Source organism: Mustela lutreola, chromosome 11, assembly GCF_030435805.1.
Source record: "Mustela lutreola isolate mMusLut2 chromosome 11, mMusLut2.pri, whole genome shotgun sequence".
Classification (NCBI taxonomy): domain Eukaryota; kingdom Metazoa; phylum Chordata; class Mammalia; order Carnivora; family Mustelidae; genus Mustela; species Mustela lutreola.
In genome coordinates this window covers 16450737-16467027 of record NC_081300.1, presented here as the reverse complement: position 1 = coordinate 16467027, position 16291 = coordinate 16450737, and the positions used below count along the sequence as shown (strand labels likewise).

The window sequence follows — 16291 nt, the reverse complement described above, 5'->3', positions numbered from 1 at the left end:
TCGTGGGGGAGTTCACGACTCCCACGCCTCCATCATGTTCAAGTCCGGAGGACACAGTCACAGACACGGAAGATACCCAGATGATCCCGTAGAAGCCCTTCTCTGCTTATGATTTCTCTGAACGTACCATAGGTCAGATTCTTAATCATTCCTGGAAAATACCCAGTATTGCCACTTAACATCCTCCGTGTATCTTTAAATCCAGAGATAGACACAAGACATCCCGCTCGGGACAAACCAGCCCACCCGGGTTAGGCGGCAGCGTTAATCTGCGGAGCTAAAGGAAGCCAGCTGGCCAGCGGCCCCCACATCCGCAGCATGAGTTTAGTGAACAATAACAAGTTGTGTATAAATCGGTTTCCATGGTTTGTTCATCTCAGTGGCTTTGCAGGTGGCTGAGGACACATAGCTTATCTCTGCATGTTAAGGAGTGAGCCCTGCCACATTGCCCCCCAGCATATTAGAGACGAGGGTTTCATAAATATAAGGCTCTTTGTCTTAGAGGGGAGTTTTACCCTGACAGGTTAAGGGACAATGATGGTCCTGACTTTATTATTTTGTCTGCTGTCTTTTTTGTCTCAATTACCTTTTGTGTTTCCTATAGGAAACATTTCTCTCAAATGCATGGGAGACACTGATGAATTCCTTTCCGATTTGAATTCAGTGGAGCCCAAAGAATACGCTCTAAGAAGTAAGTAGGTTTTTCTGTCCTATTGGGTCGGCAAACACAGGGAAATTGGAGGTTTGTGCTGGGAGAATTCTAGAAAAACTCTTGATAATTAAAAACAGAACCAAAGGGGGAAGGCAAGAGGAGCCTCAATTTATAAATTGCTCCAGGAATGAGGGCGGGAGGAGGAATTTTTATTGCACCAGGGCAAGGGAGAAAGTGGTATTTAATTTAGCCAGAAGGAATTTCATGAGGACTGTCCTCTTAGTAAAGAGAACTGTTTATAAATTGTAAGATGCTGTTTACTATGATCGAAGTTGGTAGCATTTTACTGTCATAGGAGATAACTTACTGATTTCTTTTTCTAGATGTTTAGTCTGCTTTAGATAATGATAGGGACCAAGTTTTACCCATTATGTATTTGACAATAAATTCTGAGGAGTGTGTTGGTGAAGGCACTGGCCCACACTGGAAGAAATTTGACTCTAGCCAAAACCCTTTCCATGTCATAGGCCACCATAATTTATTTTTTGTTAGTTTCCCCAAATTATTCTCATAACTAAAGGAACACGTACCTTCCTGCCAAAAAGGGGCAAGAAATCAGATTCTTTTTTCCGTGGGGTAACCTCTCCTGGAGAATGCTTCATTGTGGACGCTGAAGGAAACCACTAACAAGAAGCAACAGTAGAAACTCAACTCTTTCCAAAACCAGAGAAACCATCATAACAATTTCCATTTGCATTTGAGCACATGACTAATTTATTTTGAGTTGGAAAAGAGTAGCAAATACACATCATACAGAGAGATGAAAATTTGCTCTAGTATGGGGGAATTCAAAATAGCATATGATTGGAAGTAATGGCCATTCGACCCTGGATTATACATCCTGACATTTAATGCGACATTGGAAAACATATAAACCCAACTAATTCAATGGCCATCTTCAAATCCCATTTTAGAACTGATGATGTTTTGTTAGAACGCTTGCTGAAACCAAGCGGGGAACATTCTGACAAACCCGGGCCAAACACACAGGCCAAGAAAACCACAGGGGGCAGGGGCTGGCTGAGACTGCCGGTCCTGAGTTGGTGGGGCATGATGTCATTGTTAGTCACACAGCAGTGTTGACACTCCATTCGCCTTACAAGTCACTCTGGTCATGTTCCAAAATATTCCGTCTGTAGTGGCTTGGAAATGGAAAATTTTTTTTTTTTTTCGGTGAAAAAAGTTTCCCAAAGGTGAATGGTCCAAGAAAGAATCAAATGATTTATATAAATGGGACACATGACTATCAGTTAATTTGGTAGATGAATACTATGTGTAGTTGTTGCAATCGATTCGCTTTCTTACGCACCAGAAAACACTCGATGCTGTTGCTTTGACATTTTACCTGAGAATCTTGAGCACAGAGCGTGGTTCTGACTGTCCTTCTCAGTCTGGTTTTCCTGACCGTATGTGGATGGAGAAATGAGGAGTCGATATTTAGAGAGCACTTTTCCATGGAGGATGGCTCCCAGCCTGCGCGAGGGTCACGAGGGTCGTCCTAATGAGTTCCAACAGCCCCACGCTGAGCAGGGAGTTTCCTCTATTATGAGGAAAGGGAGCCACAGTGATGTAAAACACCTTGCGCCAAATAAGTGGGAGATAGAATCTGAGCCCAGGTTATTGGATTCCCAAGCTTGCACTGACAATCACTGCCTAAAATAAGCAACGAGAAAATAAGAAAAGAACACGGCGAAAAGGAATAAAGCAGAACCACACAGGCCAATGTCGGTGGGGGGACACTATGCAGAAAGAACAACAAAGAAAGTGATAGAAGAATACATGTGGGGTATAAAAGGGTCAGCCATGAAATCAAGCTGCTGGGTTGCTCAGGGAGACAGGTGTATGTCAGACAGACAGCGGAAAGAGACGCTTGAGACCGATGATCTCCAAATCGGGCTGGTCCGGCTCGGGGTATGACTGGGGTTATGAAATGATGAGTCATGTTTCACTTTTTAAGCTGGGCTATAGGAACATAGGTGTTTCTTATTTTCTTCTTTATGCCTTTTTAACATATCGAATTGTCATACAAGCATGTGCTAAAGCTCCATTGCCACCCCCAAGCCCAGAGAGGATGGAGGCAGGACCTCAGATAATGGGTGGGGGTCAGACATCCAGTGGGGAGAGAGGGTTAGGGGAACTCAAGCAGGGAGGTTTGGTCTTGAGGGAGGGAGTTGGAGTCGTGGCTGTTCAGAGCAAGGGAGAGACTGCCCTTGAGCCAGCTGCGGGGAGGTAGGATGGGAGGGGGCTACGTTAATGACTGTGGACATGGACATGGGTAGAGGGACAAGTTTGGTGGCCTGGACTCCAAACCCAAGTTCCATCTCTCGCTCTCCGCCGTCCTTTTCCAGTTGCTTTCCAACGCGTGTCCTTCATCTTAAAGGGAGCAAATTCATCAAACACTATCTGTGTGTTTTGATTTTTGGGTCACTGGATTATATGTCCTGACATTTAATGCGACACTGGAAAAAATATAAATCCAACTAATTCAATGGCCATCTTTAAATCCCATTTTGGAACTGATGATGTTTTGTTAGAAACATCTTAGGTCACCATCTGATCTTATCCCCTTTTTGTTGCTGAAGTCCTCAGGCCAGCATTCTGGCCCCTTTCCTTCTCCTTTTCTTTTTTTTTTTTTTTTTGTTTCTTATTTTGTTTTTAAACTCCATAATCTACAGCAATCTACATTCAGTCTCCTGTCACATACAACCTCACCCCCTAAAAGACCTCTGGCTTCCTTCCTCCTGGCTAATCATTTCCCCCCTTCCAAGGCCTTTCTCCTTGAGCGGGATGGAGTTACCTGCCTTCCTTCTTATATGCGCCCATTTCTAACTCAGAGGCGGTCGGTCCCCTGTCGGGGATGTCCTTCCCCCACCGTGATCACTCCTCTCTTCTCACTTCTCCCTCTACTCGAACCCCTGCACCTACCCACCTGTTTCTTTCCTCATTGCAATTTTCTGGTAAATGAGGCGCATTTTAGAGACAGGCTGCTGACCCACAGACAGCATGCTAGGTTGACCGTCCGGCCGCCTGCATCCGCCCAGAACCAGTTGTGTGCCTGGCCTCACCCAAGTGATGTTACTTTGCTAAACGACTTACCCTACCCGTGAAATGGGGAGCTGTGTTTCTCAGATTCTGACCATCTGCAGCAGCTTTAAAGATGTCTTGTTTCCTTTGCCCGGGGGTCCTACTCCAGCCGGTCTGCATAGACTCGCAAGAGCCATCTGTTAAATCTTCAAGCTGGTTGTCTAAGGCAGTTACTTTTAAGAGTTGAATCATTGAAGTTGACAAATTACTTTAAGAACAGAAGTAACGACTACTCAAAATTCCTTGTTTTACTACATTACTTCCTTGTTTTACTACGTTACTTCCTTGATTTACTACGTTACTCCTATTGGTACTCTTGAAGTTACTCGTGTCGACTGTGCCTGTATGGTGGGAAGGGTGGAAATGCGCTGCTGGCCACGTGGTCTGCCAGCCTCACGTTCACGGCCATCAGGTTGGGGGCTGGAAGTCAGCCGTGGCTGAAGTGTATTCACCATGGAAGTTGGCCATCCCCCCAGGTTGGGGCTTGATTTAGTGTTTTTGTTGGATGTCTGGACATCTAAGAAATTGATGGAGAAAACGTTACAAGTGCAAATTCAACTTGAAGTGTCATAGGTCCATGGCCATTACATTGTAAGTAGCGCTTGCAATCTGTCTTCCAACTCGGCAAAAACATTGCTCACGTCACTGACAGCTGAGTGAAGTTCTGACATACATCCTTCTGGTTTCACATCTATATTACTCATTAACATGGGACAAAAATATCACCCGATGATCATGCTGGGACTACACTCATCGGTCAATGGAATCCAGGGGTTGGCTATAGATGCACGAGTTTGCACACATCAGTGGAAGCCTTCTGGGAGACTCAGTTGGCTCTATGTAGACTTGATAATAAGGAGTATTGTTGATTTCATAACTATTTGTAATTTGCATGTATTATGGGCTTAGTTGTGTTCTCCCAAAATTCACATGTTGAAGTTCTAACCCTAGTACTTTATTTTAGAATGGGACTCAATTTGGGGGTAGGTCTTTAAGGAGACCTTAAATGAGGTAGGATGAGGTGATGAGAGTGGGTCTTAATCTCATCTGACTGGTGCCCTTATGGGAAGAGGACATGAGGACACAGACACACTCACAGAAGGACCAAAGGAAGACACAGGGAGATGATGCCCCACCACAAGTCAAGAGAGAGGATGCAGGAGAAACCTACCCTGTTGACACCTGGCTCTTGGACTTCTGAGTCCAGGACTATGAGGAAATCCATTTCCTTTGTTTAAGCCACTTCATCTGTGGGGTTTCCTCAATGCGGCCTAAGCACGTTAATACATTGTGCTATACATCGTTTACATCAGTATAACTTCTAATAATCTCTCTATATTGTAAACGTACACATTCTTGTTTGGGGGCAGAGCGCAGCTTTCAGACATTTACCACCACTGCCATAGCCCCTCTCTCCCAACTGCTAGCTGAGCCTCAAGGAGTTGGACCTGAGGATCTGAATTTCGAGGAAGCTTCTTGTATGAATTTTGATCATTGTGATGGTTAGTCGAAAATAGGGCCATTTACTGGTGATTGCTGGTAAAAATGTAAGTCAGACAAGTTACCAAAAGGAGACACAAATTCAACCTCCTTGTATTAGTCTATTAGGCCTGCTATAACAGAGTACACGTACTGAGGGACTTAAACAAGAGGAAATTAATTTTCTCACAGTTCAGGAGGCTGGAAGCTCAAAATCAAGATGCCAGAAAGGTCTCAGAGGAAACTCTAAGACTTCTGTCCTTGACTTGCAGATGGCGGATGGCACCTTCTCCTTGGGGTCACTCTGAATGTACAGAGATCGGTGTTATTGGACACTAGTCAGACGGGATTAGGCCCCACCCTAACAGCCTTGTTTTCACTTAATCATCTCTTTTATTATTTTTATTATTATTATTTTCGGGGGGGAGGTAGGAGGGGCAGAGGGACTCCGAGAGAGAGAATCTTTTTTTTTTTTTTTTAAGATTTTATTGATTTATTTGTCAGAGAGAGAGAGTGAGCACACAAGCAGTTGGAGCAACAGAGAGAGAGGGAGAAGAGAGAGGGAGAATGCAGGACTGGATCCCAGGATCCCGAGATCATGACCTGAGCTGAAGGCAGACGCTTAACCAACCGAGCCACCAGGTGTCCCTGAGAGAGAGAATCTTAAGCAGACTCCACACTCGGTGCGGAGCCTGACACGGGGCTCCATCTCATGACCTGAGATCATGACCTAAACCAAAATCAAGAGTCAGGTGCTTAACTGACTGAGCCACCGGCATGTCCCTAACCACATTTTTTATTGATTGGTTGATTGATAGATTGATTGATTTTAAAGATTTTACTTATTTATTTGACAGACAGAGATCACAAGTAGGCAGAGAGGCAGGCAGAGAGAATGAGAAGAGGAAGCAGGTTCCCCGCTGAGCAGAGAGCCCGACGTGGGGCTTGATCCCAGGACCCTGGGACCATGACTTGAGTCGAAGGCAGAGGCTTTAACCCACTGAGCCACCCAGGTGCCCCAGCTAACCACCTTTTTTAAAAAAAGATGCTAACTCCAAGGATAATCACAGGCTGAGTTGCTCAAGTTTAGGGTAGCTGATGAATATTGGGGAAAATATTCAGTTCAACTTGTAATACCCTGTAAAGCCCATTTTGGACTTCTAAACTCCAGAGCCATAAGATAATACACATACATTGTTTTAAGCCACAAAGTTCTGGTAATTTGTTCCAGCAGCCATAGGAAACTCCTCCAGACCTGCAGGAAGCTCACTTCTATTTGTCTAGCCACACAGCTCGGTGACCACGCTGCTTGCTGCTCGTCCTGTCCTTTCTCTCTATCACCACTTGCCCTGCTGTGCCCCCACATCTCCTTGTTTTCTTGCTGTGTGTTAAATATTGGACTATCCTGTGGAATGGTGAACTTATGGAATCTAGGGACTATGTCCTAGATCTAGAATTTAGTGAATAAATCCTTATTAATGTATACCTAAAGATGGAAAGGTGGATCTCTCTCTCCAGATAAATGGATCTATCCCAATGGCTGGGAGCGAGGCAGGAATAGAATCTCTCTCAGAGTCTCCAAAAGGGACCCCCCCATGGAACCCCGTGATTTCAGACCTCCAATCTCCAGCTCTGTGGCACAACACACTGTTGTTATAAGTCACCCAGTTTGTGGAAGTTAGGATAGCACTGGGAAACGAATACAGAAACCTATGGCTACCCAGCACACCCTCCAGATTAAAAAAGTATGCATCTATTCCTGAGATGAAAAGCAAAACAAACAAAATAAGTGGTCTCTGGTAGATCCCGAAACTCGTTTTCTTTGCTATGTACCAGCCCGCCCATGACCATTTCATAAGATCGACCTGGACCATTTATAACACCATCTTCAGCAGAGGCCTTTCAGGAGACGCTATTTATATGGAATTAAAACTGTGCTCAGCAAAGTGCCCCCCCCCCCCCGCCCACCGGTTCACATGATGCCCTCATGTTCCTGCACTTAATTCCTCAGGGACAAATTGGGGGAGCTCTGGTTCCCAAGCAGCCTACAGGGCTTTTCATTTCCTGTTTTCACTAATCTCATAACATCCTTGAAATCATCCCCAAGCAGCTATTTATGCTTTAAAAAAATTTTAACCCCTCAAGTCCCTTCTCCCTGGTCCCCATGTCAAGTTTCTCAGCCCACCCTGATGGCCGGGCTACTGAGTTTCCTTCTCTGATAAGTTACTCCCTCTGGCTTCATCTTTCATCTCTCAGAATGATTACTTCCTGTCTCCTCCCTGTGTCTCATCTTCTTTCCTGGAAGGCAAGGCCCATGGTTTTATACCCTGTTGTAGGGGGCGAGCTATAGGCAGACCGCGTAGGCTAGTGGTCACTGGTCCCAGCTGAACCTTTGTTCTCTTATTATCACTGGAGGATGGATCATCAACTTGATCTGGATTCTCAGACGTTGCCTCTTTTTGTGTGTGGTCGTCAGTCTGGAAAGTATTTTCCTCCACAGAAAAATTGCTGAAACAAATAAAATCTTATACTAGAGAAAGGGTGACAGAGTGGCATCCACTAAAATATCTGGCCTGGCTGGATTTCAGACACATCCAGGCGGTGATAGACTGAAGCATGGCCCCCCAGATGACATTGACATTCTCATGCCTGAGACCTGTGAACGTGACCTCCTATGGGGGGAGATTAGATACCCAGAGGGGAAGGTGATGTGACCATAGAGGCAGACGTCGGAATGATGAGGCCACAAGCCAAGGGATGCCAGCAGCTGTTAGCAGCTGGAAGGGGCAAGGAACGGGTTCTCTCCTGGAGCCTCCAGAAAGTGTGTGGCCCTGCTGACATCTTGATTTCTTCCCAGTGATACTGATTTTAGACTTCTGGCCTCCAAAATTGTGAGAGAACAAATATCTGTGGCTTTAAGCCACCGAGTATGTAGGAATTTGTTATAGCAGTAACAGGAAACGAACACACCTGCTATTCTTGGTCTCCAAGTCCAAGATTCATAGTTGACCAGACAAGGGGGAGTACCAGAAGGTGTTTGTAAAAAGCTGCTTTAGGAACTTCCAATATCAGATTGATAGCGCACGCAGATCTCTTACTTACAAGCAAGAAGATCTCTGGCAACAGACGGCTGGCATTTTATGTGTACGCCCCATAGCATCAGCTAGAGCACAAGGACTATTCAATTCTCATTTTAAAAATTCTCCAGTGTAACACAGGGATCTGGTAGGTGCTTCATAAGTATTTTCTAATGATGCTGTAGATGATCGTTACTTTCAGGATTTATTTGTGGCTTAGCATGCTAGGAGCTTCTGCTGCCTTCAACTTCATGGTATCAGGGCATCGATATTTTAAAATACAGGACCACCGGCCAGGGTCTGTCTTTCCTCCTTTCAAACCCAGAAATTAATCAGCCTCACAGTTTAATATCTGCCTGTTATCCCCATCACGCAAGAAAGCCTATCTGTCTGCCAATTAGCCCGGCGGAACTGAAATGAGTTTTCATCTTTTGGAAAAAAAAAAAAAAACTTGAAATAATGGCCATGTGATCTGAAGTAGCAGGTGGGATTCGTCCTTCGTTTCTTCTATGCCTCCCTCCCAAGACAATCACGACGTATTCTTATTTGCACGGCGCCTGTGGCCCGGCATCTTGGGTTCCTGACAGAAACCAATTAAGCAGGAGGCAAGGAAAGGGCAACGCGTCCGTTTGAGGTCATAATCAGAAAGGAAGCAAATGCAATTGAAATTTACATGCATCCAAAATAACCTCAGCCAGAAAACCATAAATCCAATCAGTTTAGAAAGCAGAACACCAACTGGAAAAAAAAAAAAGTGGAATTTGATCTTCTCAAGTGAATAATTGGGTATCTCTCTGTATTAGTCCTTTAGAGTTTTATCGAAGGGTAAAGTCAGGCTCAGTATTAACATCATTCTTGTTTTTATCTCCTTGGACTCTTATAGTTCCAGATCCTTAAACTTCAGGCTACAGCATTTAGGATACTCAGTGACAGAGAAAGGAATCAGGAATCATGTAACTTATCTCTAATGAATACACTCAGTTTTTTAAAGTTGTTCCTGGGTTTCTTGACACATGGAGGACCTCAAAATACATTCATGGAGCTGGATTTGAGACATTTCAATTTAATTTTTTCAAGATTTAACTCAATCCAACAAATGTTTTCTGAGCTCCTCCTCTTAGATATCCATTAATGGAAACAGGATTCATCCCTCACGTGGGAGACGGACAGGTGAACCATTACACTCCTTTTAGTGTGATAGACCAAGGTAGAGTCTAGATTGCTTCCTAGGGGAGACCATCCTTCTGCCGAGACCCAAAGGATGATTCAACATTTGCCAGGAAGACAGGAAGGAAGGACATTCCAGGCAGAAAAACAGACAAGTGCAGGCCCGGTGCGTTCTGTATCATGGAGCAGAGGAAATGGGCGTGGCGTGGGAGGATGAGACTTGGAGAGGCAGGTCCGGTCATGAAGGACCTACTAATCCACCCTCAGGAGTCTGGAATTAATGCTAAACATCAGAGCAATCGAGCCTGGCTGTATAGAGCATCACCTGGGAAAATTTTTAAAAACCAATTAATGCCCAAGCCACACCCCGACTTCATTCTTTGTGAGGGTGAAGCCTGGGTCTTAGTGTTGTTTAAAGATGCCGCAGGGGATTCTCATGTCGGTCCGGGCTTGAGAATCACAGCTCTAGATAAGAGGTCTGCAGTCTTCAAGGACCAGATAGCAGATACTTCGGTTTTGTGGACCACACAGCCTCTGTTGCAACCAACGAACCCTGCCTGTATCCAGAACGCAGCGCTAACAACATGTAAGCAAAGGACATACTGTTTTTCTAGAAGATTTTCCTTACAAAGACAGGACCGCAGTGTGCCAACTTCTACTCTAGATAATGAAAAACCACTGAAGAAGCTTTTTGTAAATATATATTGATTTTAAAATTTTTAAATATTTTATTGCTTGTGTATTGTATTTACTAAATAATAGATGAATCTATCCTCACTGTAAAAGAATCAAAACAATCCAGACCAAGTTTAAGTAGTTTTTTTTGTTGTTGTTGTTTCCTCAATTCTCAGTCCCCTTCTTGGATAACAGTAGCTATCACTGGGTGTATACCCTTCTAGAACTTTCTAGAACATTTTCCTTGCATTTTTATCTACTTGTAAGATATTTTGTTTTATAAATTGAAAAATGTACTTATTGTTCTTTTTAAAAAAAGATTTCATGATTTATTTGAGAGGAGAGAGACTATTTGAGCAGAGGGCGGGGAAGAGGGAGACAGAGAGTCTCTGAAGCAGACTCCCCGCGGAGCATGGAGTCTGACATGGGACTCGATCTCATGACCCTGAGATCATGACCTGAGCTGAAATCAGGAGCTGGCCACTTAACCGACTGAGCCACCCAGGCACCCCTCTATTTATTGTTCTTGAACTTCTTTTTTCCCCCCACAGAATAGTGTGTCTTGGAGACTTTCCCATAGCAACAAATATAGGTCTATCTCATTTTCATTGTCGCAGAGCATTGTAAAATATGAAAGTACCACAGTTCATTTAACCTTTTCCTGATAGGGGTTGAACTCTCTGAGATTTCTAACATTAAACTGTTTTCATCCCATAAAATGGAATTTTCATGTGGTTCCACCTAATAGTGTGTGTCTATTTTTTGGCCTTTAGAGGCATTACTGCCATGACCAGCTTGCCACTGTGGCTCGTGTGAGTTTCCTGAGGCAGATTCTGAGATGCTGAATGGCTGGGTCACTGCGGATGGGGGTATCAGTTAGGAAGGAGTCTTCGGTTAGACCACAGCCACCAACTCTGGCAAGCTTTGGCTAAAGGGCCAGTCTGCTTGGTGGCGAACTGAGAAGCAGCTCGCAGGATGGAGAGGAAGGCCAGTGAGCTGCTGAGCTCAGCACGGGCCTCTGTCAGGTCCATTCCACCGCCTCCCGGCAGACCACTGGCACACCAACAAAGCCCAGGCTTTGCTTTGGGCCTTGACTTCCTCCACACTAGCGCTGGGAGAGATTGGACCTCATGTCACAGGGAGTGAGAATGTAGAGTGACAGCAGCATCTACAGACCCTGTCAGTGTCTGCGGTGACAGGAAATAGCACCTTGACTTCCTGTCAGAACTGTCCACAGTTGGGAGGGGTAATGCTCCAGCATCTAGTTTCTATTCGCAGGGAGGGGAACTTCTAGGGGGCCACAGTGAGAGAACTATTTCTTTATATTCTTACTGATAGTGAATTCCACCAACTTTATAATTTTTTAGCCATCAGAGAGGTAGAAAAGAATGGTGTCTAATTGTGGTTTGCTGGGGAGACTGAACTTTCCTTTCTCATATGTATTGGTTCCTGGGATTTCCTTCTCCAAGAGTTGCCTGTTCATATCCTTTGCAGATTTTAAATCAGCTTCTTTGGCTTTTAAGAAATTGCTGATTTGTAAGGGTTCTTTTTATAATCTGAGTACAATGCTTTATCCAAGTATTTGGTAACGGTGAATATGTCCTCTTCTCTGAGAGTTACGTGTAACTTTGTTCATCGTGCCTGGGCACAATTGTGAGGAATGGAGGGACGTGGTCAGTCTTGTAATTCGGACAGGTTAGCTTCAAAGAGGGTTGTTGGCTACGATGACCAAGTAGATGCTGGCTCCAAGGTTCTGCGCATGGTGGGAGACAGAGAGTCATACCCAGGGGAGGGAAAAAGGGAGGCTCAGTTATTGTCATTACAGCAACAACCCAGAATACTTAGAATCCCTTAAAAGAGGCGAGTGATCCCAGGCACCGGCTGGCTGAGCCCCAGTGGCCCAAGCAGCAGAATTGACCAGAAGAGTCAGGGGTGCAGGGTGGAAGTCGGGTCACCCCCGCTTGCTCATCAAACACTGTTTATCCAGTTCTGGCTGGGAGGTTTTAAAGTCATATATCCATATATGGGGCGCCTGGGTGGCTCAGTGGGTTAAAGCTGCTGTCTTTGGCTCAGGTCACGATTTCGGGGTCCTGGGATTGAGCCCCACATCGGGCTCTCTGCTCAGCAGGGAGCCTGCTTCCCCCTCTCTCTGCCTGCCTCTCTGCCTACTTGTGATCTCTCTCTGTCAAATAAATAAATAAAATCTTAAAAAAAAAGTCATATATCCATATATGGATTTTTTTTAAGGGTACACAGGTGAGCAGAAGATGATTCCTTCCATCTAATTTATAGGTTAGCTCTCAGAAATCTAATTATTAATAAAGACAAACAGCAATGCAGGAAGAGATGCTGAGCTGTATGTGGAGATTTTCTCCCCACTCGTGCTAAGGAATATCATTATCTTCAGTTACAGAGAAGAACTCCCATCCCGAGCTGACAAATTTTAAAAAGGGTATTTTTGTGTATTTTAGAGGGCAAGAGGTGTGGCTTCAGGTCAGGATGGATTTGAACACAAAGCTCTGATCCTTACTGGCTAGTTTATTTATTTATTTATTTATATTTTTAAAAAAAGAGTTTAATTGATTTATTTGACAGAGATCACAAGCAGGCAGAGGCAGGCAGAAAGAGAGAGAGAGAGAGAAGAAAGCAGGCTCCCTGCTGAGCAGAGGGCTCGATCCCAGGACTCTGAGACCATGACCTGAGCAAAGGCTTTAACCCACTGAGCCACCCAGGCGCCCCCTTACTGGCTAGTTTAAACACCCAGCTCTGGTTCTTGTGAGCAATTAAGAAGGGGGCAGATTTACATTGCTGTTCACATTATTTATCAACTTTCGCTTTCGTTTATGAATCTGTAAAAGGGAGATTGAAATGATTACTCGTAATCTCGTAGGATCGTTGAGGAGTGAAGGAGAGAAGGGACCAAAGGCATTCAAAACAGTGCCTGGCACATGATAGGCGCCATATGTTGGTCGTTGTTGGCATAACGTGAAGGTCTGGCTCTGGCAGCATAGATCAGACCAAGTCATTTTCAGGGAAAGTGATCAACTATGCCATATATATAAATCAAACTTTAAAGAAAATCCAACTGTATCATAAGTCCTATATTCTTGGCATTAAGGACACTAACTTGAAAAAATATGTGGACCACACGAAGCTGAATTATTGGAACAGATGGTCATCAAATACTGGAATCCATGAACACACAGACTCAGAAGGGCCCTGTGTCTCTCATGTTCCTCCTAATGGTTGCGTCGGACATAATTACAGCATAATATAAAGAGAATTGCCATTGGTACAATGTGGGTGGCTAGCTCTATGTCATTTTAACGCATGTGTAGATTGTATAACTGACACCACAATCAGTACACAGAACTGCCTCTCACCACAAAGATCTCCTTCGTGCTGCCGATGGGCGAAACCCCTCCCTCTACTATTGCCAACTCCCGGTAACCAATTTTAACCAGGGTTGTTCTGTGGTTAGTAAGAAGTGTGAAAGCTGCCCAATGCACTTTATGAATTTGATTATAATTTTTATTCCAAAGCTAGAAAAGGGGGAAAACTTACAAAAAATATAAAAATTGATGAGGAAGAAATAAGGTTGCAATCCTAGTAAGAATGTTTAGCAAATGTGCCAGATTCCAGAGCCTATTACAGAAATCGAGAGCATTTTTCCATGCCAGCAAGAATCAATCAGAAAATATAATTGAAAATAAAACATCAAGGAAAACAGCCAACTGTATGCTATCTAAGAATTGTTTATATAATTTGTTTTAAGATTACCAAGGGAAAATATAAAATTTCACATAAGGACACAAAAAAAGACTGGAGTAAATTGCATGACATCCAATGATGGCTTAACACAAAAATGATGTCAACTTACCCTCATATAATCTATAAATTTGAAGAAATTTCAATCAATATCCCAGTTGGATGTTTCAAGGAGCTCAATAAAGTTTTTCTGAAATTTTCTGAATACAAATTTTCTGAAATTTATATGAATCCTTAATGGTCTACAATTAACTACCTCAACTTGGAAAAGAAGACTGAAGGCAGGGGCACCTGGGTGTTTCAGTCAGTTAAGCGTCTGCCTTTGGCTCAGGTCATGATCCCAGAGTCCCAGGATCTAGCCTGGCTTTGGGTTTTCCCTGCTTGTGCTCTCTCTCTCTCTCTCTCAAATGAATAAATAAAATATTAAAAAAAAAAGAAGACAACTAAAGGCAGATATGCAATATATTACAAATCCACAATAATAAAAACCATATGGTTGTGGTGTTAGAACCAGGACTGACTTCATAGGCCATATGGCCTTTGCGGTCACACAGGTCCCACACTTCAAAGGGACCCACATTTGCTTTAAGTGTGATTTGCTGTCACCATCTTGACATTCTTAATAATTTTGAAACAAGAGGCCCTGCATTTTCATTTTACATTAGTTCTGCCAATTATGTAGCCCGTCTGGACCAGAACAAAAGTTGTTGAAAGCCTGGAACAGAAAGTGCAGGCTTAGAAGAATGAATTTCTGTCCAGCAAAGGACGCCATGAGTAAGGAACCCACAGATAACCCACTGAGTCTAAGTGTTTTGAGTCTGTGTTTTCAGTGACTCAGGTAGATAAGGACCCGTATTTAGACTGACAAGGAGCTCTTCCGCCTCAAGGAGCAAATCTAAAAACACGATAAACAAAAAACAAAACAAAAAAACCCTCCAAAGAGCAAATCCATCAAAAATGGGCAAAGGAGGGGCGCCTGGGTGAAGCCTCTGCCTTCAGCTCAGGTCATGATTCCAGGTTCCTGGGATCGAGCCCCGCATTGGGCTCTCTGCTGAGCAGGGAGCCTGCTTCCCCCTCCCCTCTCTGCCTGCCTCTCTGCCTACTTGTGGTTTCTATCTGTCAAATAAATAACAAATTTTTTTTTTAAAAAAATGGGTAAAAGATACATACGGGACTTGAGAGAAGAGGAAACGTCAATGGCTGACAATAATCCCCTGAGTTCTTTGTAATTAAAGAAATGAAAGTTAAAACAACTGGATAGCATTTTATATTTATTTTTTACAGATTTTATTTATGTATTAGAGAGAGAAAAACCACGTGCAAGCACAAGCGGGGACGGGGTGGGGGAGGGGGAGCAGAGGAGAAGCAGACTCCCCGCGGAGCAGGGAGCCTTACACGGGGCTCCATCCCAGAACCCTGAGATCATGACCTGAGCCAAAATTGACCCTTAAGCAACGGAGCCACCCAAGGGCCCCTGGACAGCATTATAACCCTACCCCAGCATTATAACTCTTGCCCCTACCCCCCCCCCCCAATAAGCTCTACACTCAACCTGGGTCTTGAACTCACGTCCCTGAGGTCAGGAGTTGTATGCTCTGTTAACGGAGACAGCGAAGTGCCCCTGGAGAGCATTTTGTACCCATTCAATTGTCAAAAATGACAAAGTTGGCTCATGCCAAGAAGAACTAGGGCTCAGCGTCTCTGGGGAGGGTACATTGGGGGATTCGCTCTGGAGCACAGTCTGATGGGACTTACCAGTATTTGTCTACTCTCTGACGCCGCAGTCCCACTGACGGTCGTGTATATGGTACGCATATTTGAGCTAAAGCCTCACATAGGTCCGTATGGGGACACCCGGGGGGTTCCTGTGGGTTGGAGGCCATCTCTGTGTCTACCACCCAGGGAACAGCTAAGGCTATGATTCTGATGCATTATTACGGGTCGTTAGAAGGTCTGAGCATAATGACACCATAAATATAACTTGAATAGCATCACAAACATAGCACTGAGGGACATGTGTAGAGACAGGAGATCTGAAGCACAAAATCATTTATATAGATTATAAATACACTTACCGAAAACAAGAACAGCTACGGATGAGAGGACAGATGTCAAATGTAGGGGCTGGGATAACGGGGACGCGAGCGAGAAAGGGAGAGATGAAGAAAAATGAAAGAAGGGGCACCTGCGTGGCTCAGTCCAGTAAGCGTCTGCCACGTCGTGATCCAAGGGTTCTGGGATCGAGTCCCACATCAGGCTCCCTGCTCTGTGGGGAGTCTGCTTCTCCCTCTCCCTCTGCCTGCCACTCCCCCTGCTTGTACTCACTCTC

At 44.3% G+C, this 16291-nt stretch overlaps 1 protein-coding gene across 1 annotated transcript in view; it reads left to right on the top strand.

Moving 5' to 3' along the window:
• Nucleotides 1–534: 534 nt before the first annotated feature.
• LOC131810935 (O-acyltransferase like protein-like) overlaps nucleotides 535–16291 on the top strand; it is a 61643-nt gene continuing 45886 nt past the window's right edge. The window contains exon 1 of the mRNA XM_059138968.1: nucleotides 535–691. Within this exon, the coding sequence (XP_058994951.1) occupies nucleotides 535–691 (157 nt within the window). The remainder of the gene's footprint in view (nucleotides 692–16291) is intronic.